General features: G+C 39.5%; 1 protein-coding gene across 1 annotated transcript; it reads right to left on the minus strand.

The window, feature by feature from the left end:
• Positions 1-2,025: 2,025 nt before the first annotated feature.
• Positions 2,026-11,127, minus strand: LOC150023121 (uncharacterized). The gene is made up of 7 exons (XM_090297725.1): positions 11,070-11,127; positions 6,488-6,919; positions 5,588-6,154; positions 5,088-5,509; positions 4,817-4,847; positions 3,851-4,228; positions 2,026-2,567 (listed from the first exon to the last, which is right to left on the minus strand). Exons 1-7 carry the CDS (start codon positions 11,125-11,127, stop codon positions 2,026-2,028), a joined length of 2,430 nt encoding a protein of 809 aa, XP_090153851.1.
• Between the last annotated feature and the right edge of the window lie 317 nt (positions 11,128-11,444).

The following is an 11,444-nucleotide window of genomic DNA, read 5'->3' on the forward strand; positions in this document are numbered from 1 at the left end:
TCAGAATTTTACACTCTGTTCGTATTTCATTTATCAATTTTTTTGTATTTGGAATTTTGATACACTTCTTTTTTTCACTCTTTTGTAACACTTCAAACTACATAAATGTAGAGTTTCATAATTTTTCTCCAACAATTGTAATTCGCATAAACGAAAATAATCATCACAGTTTCAGGAAAAACAGAGGAAACCTAATCTGGAATGAAAAAACAGAATTGAGAAACTTCAAAAGACACAATAGAATTGATGTTTCAAGAACTTGTATAGATCTAAAATACAAGTAAGAACTCAAATATAAAAAGAAAAAAGCACCAAAGGATCAAGAAAACAAATACATAAAACTATACTCAATTAAAAATCAAGAAACCAAAATTATCAACAAAAGGACATAGAATTGATAACATTTTTGGAGAAACATGACTTTGACAAAACTTATAAGGATTCAAAAATCAAAATGACACAAACACAATGTAATAAGAACAAGAAAACAACAAGAAATACCCAAAAATAAACCTTAAACAGAAAGGTAAAGACAAGAATGTAAAGTTCTTGAATTAAAAGTGCCAAAACAACTCAAACACACATAAGAACAAACCGAAGACTCATGATACCACATGATGTGATTCCAATAACATGATAGAGATGTTTCATAGACATGTTATCGAGTCAACGTGAGTTGGAATATGATTAGGCACTTTTCTAGAATTGGATCAATGTTCTTTCATTCAAGAACTCACCAAATCTTAAGCAACCAAGCCAAAACTCATGTGGAAACCCATTTCTTGTCAAATGAACCAATTAAAATGAACAAAGAAGCAAAAAAACCGATTAAAACTATCTAGAAAGCAAATGAACCGAACAAAAGCATGAAAGAAAGCTAATAAACCGATTAAAACAGTCAAGGAATGGAATGAACCGAAAAAAACATGATAGGAATCAAATGAATCGAACAAAAGTGCAAGAAAAAGCAAATGAACCGATTACAAAGATTGGAAAAGCCTAAGACATGTTTTTAGAGTTTATTTGGGAATGGAAATGGATGACTAAGATGGAAAGGAGAAGAGAACTTATGTGGTTGGAGTCCTTGGAGAGGAACACGCCACTTGAAGGATGCAAAGCTTCAAGATGAGTGTAGATGTCGCCACTTGAGGTTCCAAGATTGCTCTCAAGATAAGACTAGAATAAGAGAAGACACAAGTCTCTCAATCACTCACCAATTTGGAAGAATTTCTGTACTCAAAATATCAAATCTGTATTAGAAAGACTCAAGCCCTCCTTTTATAGGAGAATGACCGGTCATGAGTGTACAAGAAGCTTACAAAGGAAGCTATCCAAGGTTACCTTGCAACTCTTCCACTTCTAGCGCCTAAAGTGGATAATAGAAGGGATACCTTCTAGATTTTTCTAAAACTAATATCTAAAGATGCTTTACACAAGAGGTATCTTTAGGTTTCCCTCTCAACACCTACCTAAACACTATTCTATATTATTTACAAATTTATACAAAAGAACTATAAAGAGAGATATTAATTGAAGCCCATTCTTGAAAGCTTGTAGTCTTCTTTTGGCTTTAGGCTTGGTCCCCTCTTTATTTTAATTCTTCTTTAATTTTTTACAAGACTAGAAGGAAGAACATCAAATGTTTGGGTGAATGACCTCTTCCTCCATTAGTAAAACCCTCTCTTATTTGATCTCTATCACCTCGTGACTTAGGCTTTCCTCATATCTGGTGTTTTCAACTGATAACTGTGTAATTTTGGGACCCACCTTACGTGGCCTAATATAACTGTTCAGACCGTCGACGTCCGATATCTCCCTCTTCTGGCGAGGTCTAATGTCGATCTCCAACGTCGAGGTCCATGGTCCCGATGTCCGAAGACTGACCAACCCCCTAATATGTGTATCTGGGACCCACCTTACGTGGCCCATATTTACTATCAGGAATTGGTGTGCAATGTTTGAGGTCATTCGCTGGAGTCGATGACTGAGGACTGGTCTTAAGAGTACAATTGTGAAGCCTAAGGTCTAAGCAGTGTCCTTCTGAGGACGCCTTGGCACGATTTTTCCATCGACAATGTGTTTCGCTGTTGCGAAAGGCGAGGTGTCCATCTCAGGATGTTTGCAAACAACCTGAGCTAGGGCATCTTCAAACCCGGCGGTATAGGCATCAGTAGCATCATCGAGGAGTTCTGCCTTGGCCTTCTCGAAGTCCTCAGCTTGTGCAGTCATCTCCTCCTTGGCTTTCACAAGGGCCTCAGTCTTCTTTGTAAGCTCCCCTTTGGTCTTCTCAAGGGTCTCAGCTTGCTCAGTAAGTTCCACCTTGATTTTCTCAAGGGCCTTAGTTTTCTCAGTGATCTCAACTTCAACCATACCTAGAGGCACCTCCCGAGTAACAAAGTGCTCCTCGAGGCTGTCCATTTTGGCTTTGTTGGTCGCAACCTCTTCTTTGAGTCCCACCACCTCAGCACGTAGTGGCATCACTTTGCTAAGTAAGGTGGTGTACTTCTGGCCTTCGTCGTCAAGCCTCTTGTTGGCCTCCAGCTCAGCCTTACGAAGAACGCCCAACCCTTGGGTCAATGCGGTTTCCCGAATGAAGAAGCATTGACCGTCTCAGGTGTCGCCAGGTTTGGGCATCGCCAGCTTGAGGCGTCGACAAGTTTAGGCGTCGCCCACCTTGAAGGCGTAACCCGTTGTCCTAAGAGCGTGCTTTGGCCCAGATGGTGTCGCCCCCCCGATACCCACAAGTAGGATTGACCGTGGAGGGGGCGGCACAGTAGGGGCCTGGATGATGTGATTCCAATAGCCACATAGAACAAGATTCTTGACACTTTGAGGAATCACCTTGAGCTGGAAAATGTAGAGGCACTTTCTTAGAAGTTGGATCATAGTTCTAAGTCAAGAACTCACCAAAACAAGTACCAAATCCCAAACTCATTTGGATGAACCAAATATTGTCAAATTGAATCAACAAAGGAGAAGGAAAAGAACAAACCGAACAGAATTGAACTTCAAAACAAAAGAACCGAACAGAATTTAAAAACTAAACAGAAAATAGGTGCTGGAAAATTAAAGGAACCGAAACAAAAACAACTCAAAACTCAAGGCAATAAGAACAAATTGAAGAAGAAGAAAGGAAGGAGAAGAGAATGCTCATGAAGATGGAGGAATGGTTGGATGATCACGCCACTAGAAGAATGGATGCTCCTAGATGAGTGTGGAAGCCGCCACTTGAGGAAACCATGGTCCTTCAAGATAAGACTAGAGAAGAAGCTCAAAGCTCTCCAAATGCTCACTCCAATTTTGAGTATAGTTTCTTTAGATAAAATTCAAATCTGAATTTTACAAAGGAAGCACCTCTATTTATAGCCTAAGGTGCTGAAAAATAGGTGGGAAATTTCAAATAAACTCATTTGAAATTCCCACCAAAAACAAGTCACATGGGAGGTGTGGCCTTTTTCTACTATGACACCTCCCAAAAACTACACCTACACCTATCTACTAATACACCCCCCTAAAGGTCCTATGTAAAACCTAAAAGATGCTATAACAAAAGAGGTTTCTAAGGTTTCCCTCTAAGCACCTTCAACTAAAGACACTACAAAAAGAGAAAATAAATGTCCTCTTGCTCCCAAGGCTTTGAACATGCTTCTTGTAATCCTTTGAGGTGGACTTTGACCTCCATGGGCATCCTCCATTTGTGCCTCCACCTCTTCTTGAGCTTGATGAGTGGCCTCCATGTTCTCTTGGGCTTGATCTCCATCATACTCCCCGAGTTGGAGAGAATTCGACCACGAATTCTGGAGACCTACAGAAAAAGGAGTTAGATCGCTGACATTAAAAGTATGACTACCTAAGAATGTATCAGGCATATCTAACTCATAAGCATTGTCATTAATCCTCTTGAGGACTTGGAAAGGTCCATCCCCTCGAGGCATTAGTTTGGACTTCCTTTGAGTAGGAAAACGATCCTTCCTCAAGTGAAGCCAAACCCAATCGCCCTCATCAAACAACAATGCTTTTCTCCTCTTATTGGCAAGTTCAGCATACTTGCCAACCTTCTTCTCAATTCTCTTCTTGATGTCTTTATGCAAAGTTTTCACAAAAGAAGCCTTTTCATCCCCATCTTTGCACAAGACATCGTCAAGAAGGGGAATAGGAAGAAGATCAAGAGGTGTTAGGGGATTAAACCCATAGACCACCTCAAAAGGAGAATGGGAGGTGGTAGAATTTACTACTCGGTTATATGCAAACTCAACATGGGGTAGTAAATTCTCCCACACTCTAGGATTCCCCGAAATAAAGCATCTCAATAGTTGTCCCAAAGTTCTATTTACCACCTCGGTTTGACCATCGGTTTGTGGGTGGCAAGTGGTAGAAAATAAAAGCTTAGTTCCAAGCTTGCCCCACAAGGTCTTCCAAAAGTGACTCAAGAACTTAGGATCTCTATCGGACACTATAGACCTAGGAATCCCATGCAAGCGAACCACTTCTTGGAAGAAGAGGTTTGCAATGTGGCATGCATCATCCACTTTGTGGCAAGGAATAAAGTGAGCCATTTTTGAAAAACGATCCACTACCACAAAAATGGAGTCCTTTCCCTTTGATGTCTTGGGTAAGCCTAAGATGAAATCCATAGATATATCTACCCAAGGCATTGAAGGGATAGGAAGAGGAGTATAAAGACCATGGGGATGCATTTTAGATTTAGCTTTGCGGCAAGCTATGCATTTATCACACAAACTATGAACATGTTTATGCATATGAGGCCAAAAGAAATGTTCATGCAACACATCCAAAGTTTTAGCAACCCCAAAATGTCCCATTAAGCCCCCCTCATGAGCTTCTCTAACAAGAGATAATCTAATAGAGCATTGGGGAACACAAAGACGTTTTCCTTTAAAAAGAAAGCCATCTTGAATAAAAAAATCTTTGTGTCCTCCCTTAAGACACTCTTGATAGAGGAGAGAAAAATCAAGGTCATCATGATAAAGTTCCTTAATGTGATCAAAACCAAGATATTGAGAGGTTAAAAGATTTAGCAAGGTGTATCTTCTAGAAAGAGCATCCGCCACAATATTTATTTTGCCTTGCTTGTGTTTGATCACATAAGGAAATTGCTCAATGAATTCCACCCACTTAGCATGCCTCTTGTTAAGTTTGTTTTGGCTTTTCAAATATTTAAGAGATTCATGATCACTATGTATCACAAACTCTTTGGGAAAAAGATAGTGTTGCCAAGTAAACAAAGCCCTAACAAGTGCATATAATTCCTTATCATAGGTGGAATAGTTGAGATGACTTCCCTTCAATTTCTCACTAAAATAGGCTATGGGGTGGCCCTCTTGAAGGAGAACAGCCCCAATACCTATGCTTGAAGCATCACACTCAATCTCAAATGTCTTAGTGAAATTAGGAAGGGCCAAGATGGGAGCATTAGTCAATTTTTCTTTCAAAGTATCAAAAGCATTTTGTTGTGCTTCTCCCCAATGAAAGACCACATCCTTTTTCACTATGTCATTGAGTGGTGCGGCAATGGTACCAAAGTTTGGGACAAATCTTCTATAGAAAGAAGCAAGCCCATGAAAACTTCGGACCTCATTCAAAGATTTCGGTGTAGGCCACTTTTGAATGGCCACCACCTTGGTTTTGTCCACATGGACCCCTTTACAACTCACAACAAACCCTAGGAATTCTATATGATCAAGAGCAAACATACATTTAGCAAGGTTAGCATACAAATGTTCCTTCCTAAGGGTTTCCAAAACTTGCCTAACATGCAACCTATGGTCATTCAAAGATAAGCTATAAATGAGAATGTCATCAAAGTAAACCACAACAAACTTACCAATGAAAGGTCTAAGAACATGATGCATGAGGCGCATGAAGGTACTTGGTGCATTAGTTAAACCAAAAGGCATAACTAACCACTCATATAAACCAAAGTTGGTCTTAAAAGCCGTCTTCCATTCATCACCCGGTTTGATACGGATTTGATTGTAGCCGCTTTTAAGATCAATCTTTGAAAAGATTTTTGAACCATGTAATTCATCCAACAAATCATCTAATCTAGGTATGGGATGCCTATACTTAATGGTTATGTTATTTATGGCCCTACAATCCGAACACATTCGCCATGTGCCATCCTTTTTTGGCACTAAGATGATAGGCATAGCACAAGGACTCATGCTATCTTGCACCCACCCTTTTTCAATCAAAGCCTCAACTTGTTGGCGAATTTCCTTGGTTTCACTTGGATTGGTCCTATATGCGGGACGATTTGGTAAAGAAGAGCCCGGTATCAAATCAATTTGGTGCTCAATCCCTCTCAAAGGTGGAAGGCCATTTGGAGGATCTTGAAACACATCTTTGAACTCTTCTACCAAATTTTCCAAGCAATGAGGGCTATCAACAAGTGTTTCTATGCTAAGAGTTCTAGGGATGGCTAAAAAAAGAGGATGATGAGCCACTATTTCCCTTTCAATGTCACGCCTAGACACAAGGAGTGTAGGCTTAGAACTCTTATCTTTTTTATCTTTTTTATCTTTTTCACTCTCCCTCTTTTTCTTCATGATAACTTGGTCCTCATGGACTTCTCTTGGAGAGAGAGATTTTAAAGTAACCTTGTGACCATGGAATTCAAAAGATAATTTGTTGGTAAAGCCATCATGTAAAACTTTTCTATCAAATTGCCAAGGCCTTCCCAAAAGAACATGAGTGGCTTCCATGGGCACAACATCACATAATACCTCATCTTTGTATTTTCCAATGGAGAAATGGATGAGGACTTGTTTATTAACAATTATTTCTCCTACTTCACTAAGCCATTGTAATTTGTAGGGCTTTGTATGAGAGATAGTAGGCAATCCAAGCTTATCTACTACTCTTGTACTAGCCACATTTGCACAACTACCCCCATCCACTATCAAGGAACAAATGTTGTTTTGAATAAGACATCTTGTATGGAAAATATTTTCCCTTTGACTTGCATCAAAAGGTTGTGAAACTTGTCCAAGAAGTCTTCTCACAACTAACAAGTCCCCTTCAAGTGGACATTCACTCTCTTCCTCACTAGATGCATGAGAATGCAATGAATGCTTTGAAGAATCCGAATCATGCTCACTAACTACAATGCCCTCATGCATGTACATACTTCGTTTTGAAGGACAATTTGCAGCAATATGACCATAACCCATACATTTAAAGCATTTAGTGTTAGATGTTCTAGTGGGAGACTTAGGTCTAGATGTTGATGGCTTAGATTCCTTGGGTTTGAAAGAAGAATCTTTGGAAGGATGTTTTGAAAAAGAAGTTTTGTTTCTCCAAGACTTGGAGTAGTATCCATTATTGGAAGCATTTTTAAAAGAGTTTTTCTTAGCAAGTTGGGCTTCCACCTTCATTGCAAGATGAACTAAAGAGCCCAATGATGAATACTCTTGTAACTCAACAATGTCTTGGATATCCTTCCTAAGACCACTCACAAACCTAGCAACCATGGCTTCTTCACTTTCTTCTAATTCAATTTTAAGCACAAGCGTCTCAAGCTCCTTATAATATTCATCCACATTTAGCGTGCCTTGTTGAAACCGTTGGAGTCTCAACATGAGGTCTTTCCTAAAATGTGGGGGCACAAACCTAGCGCGCATATGATCCTTTAAAGAGTTCCAAGAGTCCACGGGAGGACCCTTGTGATAGATAATGTCCTTTACAATCCCATGCCACCATTTCATGGCATAATCACTAAACTCTAGGGTGGCTAGCTTGAGCTTATGCTCATCTTGGATCTCATGGATCTCAAAAATTTGTTCACACTTAGCCTCCCAATCTAAATACACATTTGGATCACTAGAACCATTAAAACAAGGTAGTTTGACCGAAGGAAGCTTGGACTTTGCATCATGGTAGAAGCCATTGCCGTAGTGAATTCTTTCCCCTTGGTGATGATGTCTTTGTCCATGGACTTGGGGTGGAGGTCTCCTTCTCCTATGCTCATCTTCACGGCCAACATCATTTGAAGAAGCTCTTGAAGATGGTCTATGAGAATGATGTCCATCATGGATAGAAGGAGATGGTCTAGTTTGTTTGACCTCCATCTTTTGCAATTTCTCTTCCAACCTTCTAATTGTTCTTTGAGCTTCATGTAATTCACCAAGAATTGAAGCTTTGGAAGGAGAATTCTGCTTGGAGGATGCATCACTTGAAGATCCAGCCATTTGTAATTAAAAAACAGCAAACACACAAAACAGCAAACAAGTTAAAAATTAGCAAAAACAGTGAGCTTTCCAATTGAAACTGCCGAAGTGAATTTAAGGCTGAAAAGATATCACTCTCAAAGAAATAATGTTCTTGCACCAATCTGATCTTGAGGCCTTGGAATCCTCAAATGAAATATGTCAAAGCAAGCACACCAATCTTAAGAGCAAACCACCACAAAACCAATGAAACAATAAAGACAAACAAGAAAAGGTATAAGCAAGGAAAGGTAATTGCAAAAGGAAAACTATGTGTAAGACAAACTCAAAGAGTAAGAATGAAAGACAATCAAGAAAATAAAGAACTCAATGAGAAAAGTAGGCACACAAAAGAATACCTAAGGAAAAGCACTAGAGTAGATGAAGAAAACAAAAAAAATTTAGCTACTGGAAATTTTTTTTTAATGCAAACTGTGTTTGATATTCACTGATTTAACTGGAACGTTGTAGAGCGAACTGGATTATGAAATTTATACCACAGAAACTTCAAGATGTTAACTCAAAAATGGCACTGGAATCAATTAAAAACAGTAAGCCAATTGAGAGAAATAATTTTTTTAAAATCACTGCCAGATTACCGTATTTTTTTCGGCAGGAATGTACACTTTTTTTATTTTATTTATCATTTTTTGTGTACTTCATATTTTTGAATGATTCTTTTTTCTATTCTTTTCTAACACTTTCAATATCTCAAATCCAGAATTTCAGAATTTTACAGTACGTAAATCAATTGCAATAAGGAAAAACAGTAAGCACTTTTTTCAGAAACAGAGGAATCCTAATAGGAATAAAAAAACAGGATGATGAACTAGCAAAGACATAATAGAAAATGATGTATTGGAACTTGTATAGGTCTAGAATACAAGTATGAACTCAATGCTAAAAAGAAAATGCTCAAAGGATCAACATCAATTCAGAAAAAATATATGACACCAAAGCAAGAAACAATCAAAACAATAAAAGTACTACTAGAAGTAATGACATATATGGAATAACATGACTAAGACAAAACTTAACAAGATTCAAAAATTAAAAGACACAACACAAATTGTAACAAGTGGAAGGAAGCTTAAGGTAAACTCTAGGAAGGATAATGCCATTCCAAAAGAGCAACCATACTCATAAGAATTATGAGTGCCATAAACCTTTCCACAAACACTTGGAGCAAAAGAAAAACAGCAAGAATACTCAATTAAAATTCTAAAACAGAAACTTAAATTGCAAGAAAAATTAAAGAGCTCTTGAAATAAAGTGCACACAACTCAACAATTAAACAAGAATGAACCTAAGACTCATGATACCACATGATGTGATTCCAATAGCCACATAGAACAAGATTCTTGACACTTTGAGGAATCACCTTGAGCTGGAAAATGTAGAGGCACTTTCTTAGAAGTTGGATCATAGTTCTAAGATCAAGAACTCACCAAAACAAGTACCAAATCCCAAACTCATTTGGATGAACCAAATATTGTCAAATTGAATCAACAAAGGAGAAGGAAAAGAACAAACCGAACAGAATTGAACTTCAAAACAAAAGAACCGAACAGAATTTAAAAACTAAACAGAAAATAGGTGCTGGAAAATTAAAGGAACCGAAACAAAAACAACTCAAAACTCAAGGCAATAAGAACAAATTGAAGAAGAAGAAAGGAAGGAGAAGAGAATGCTCATGAAGATGGAGGAATGGTTGGATGATCACGCCACTAGAAGAATGGATGCTCCTAGATGAGTGTGGAAGCCGCCACTTGAGGAAACCATGGTCCTTCAAGATAAGACTAGAGAAGAAGCTCAAAGCTCTCCAAATGCTCACTCCAATTTTGAGTATAGTTTCTTTAGATAAAATTCAAATCTGAATTTTACAAAGGAAGCACCTCTATTTATAGCCTAAGGTGCTGAAAAATAGGTGGGAAATTTCAAATAAACTCATTTGAAATTCCCACCAAAAACAAGTCACATGGGAGGTGTGACCTTTTTCTACTATGACACCTCCCAAAAACTACACCTACACCTATCTACTAATACACCCCCCTAAAGGTCCTATTTAAAACCTAAAAGATGCTATAACAAAAGAGGTTTCTAAGGTTTCCCTCTAAGCACCTTCAACTAAAGACACTACAAAAAGAGAAAATAAATGTCCTCTTGCTCCCAAGGCTTTGAACATGCTTCTTGTAATCCTTTGAGGTGGACTTTGACCTCCATGGGCATCCTCCATTTGTGCCTCCACCTCTTCTTGAGCTTGATGAGTGGCCTCCATGTTCTCTTGGGCTTGATCTCCATCACTGGAGGCCTCGGGCCTCGGTGTGTCAGAAAGTAAACATAATTGAAAAAGGTGGATTTACACCCACACCTTCAGTACCAGTAAGAAGAGCCCCAATCCACGACTTATCCGCGCATGAGGTGTAGGAATGCGGCAAAACGCACCACCGCTGATGCCCTCTGGAGCAGATACGACCTGTAAGAGGCCACGCCCCAAAGGGGCGTCTACATGCAGGGTACGTGAGCAACTCAGGGGACTCCCAGGGGAAGTGACTCAGAGACGGGTGCATCAGTTGGCTCCCATGCAGTCACCCCTGGGCGCGCCATCACTCCAACAGGGCTACCACACGCGCTGGGATACTCCTAAGTTTGGAATACAGGGTCGTGGGGTGCGCTCGTTAGTAAGCTTAAGTCAGAGAAGCCACGTGACAAAAACGCGGGCAAAGGTATATAAGGAAAAGGAGAAACAACATAAGGTACGTTTTCCAGATACTCTGTCATTTGGCAAATTGTACGCACTTGTGAACTTGAGAGAGAATAGGAGAGAATTCTGTTACGCACTTCCAAGAGCGGTTTTGCCCTGTTCTGATACGGAGGTGCACCGTGTTTTCTGCCTCATTTACTAACTTGAGCGTCGGAGTGCAAACGGCCGCGAGCGTGCCATTTGCCTCTGTGTTGCAGGAAATCTTCACAGGAGGAGGAGTAGTCTCGAAGATCCGTGTTCCACCGTTAGAGGATACGCAAGAAGGTGCTCGAATTTCTGGCAGGAACATTTGGCACCCACCGTGGGGCCGTTCTAAAACGTTTGTCCCATCGCAAGTTGTTGGAGGTTCAGTAGCGATTTCTGTAGAGGTTTCTCAAGAATCTTGCAAGAAACGTTGTTCATCTTGGAGGTTTCTTTCAGTTTCACCGTTCGTTCGTGATTTCACTCAGTTC

This window comes from Phaseolus vulgaris, chromosome 11 (genome assembly GCF_051622355.1).
Source record: "Phaseolus vulgaris cultivar YP4 chromosome 11, ASM5162235v1, whole genome shotgun sequence".
Taxonomy (NCBI): Eukaryota; Viridiplantae; Streptophyta; class Magnoliopsida; order Fabales; family Fabaceae; genus Phaseolus; species Phaseolus vulgaris.

Coding starts and splice junctions, on each gene's coding strand:
- LOC150023121 (XM_090297725.1), bottom strand. CDS start 11,127: ATGAGGCAGAAAACACGGTGCACCTCCGTATCAGAACAGGGCAAAACC. Junction 6,920..11,069: donor GGGCAAAACCGCTCTTGGAA/GTGCGTAACAGA, acceptor GTTCCTTGATAG/TGGATGGGGGTAGTTGTGCA. Junction 2,568..3,850: donor TATGCCTGATACATTCTTAG/GTAGTCATACTT, acceptor CATTGACCCAAG/GGTTGGGCGTTCTTCGTAAG.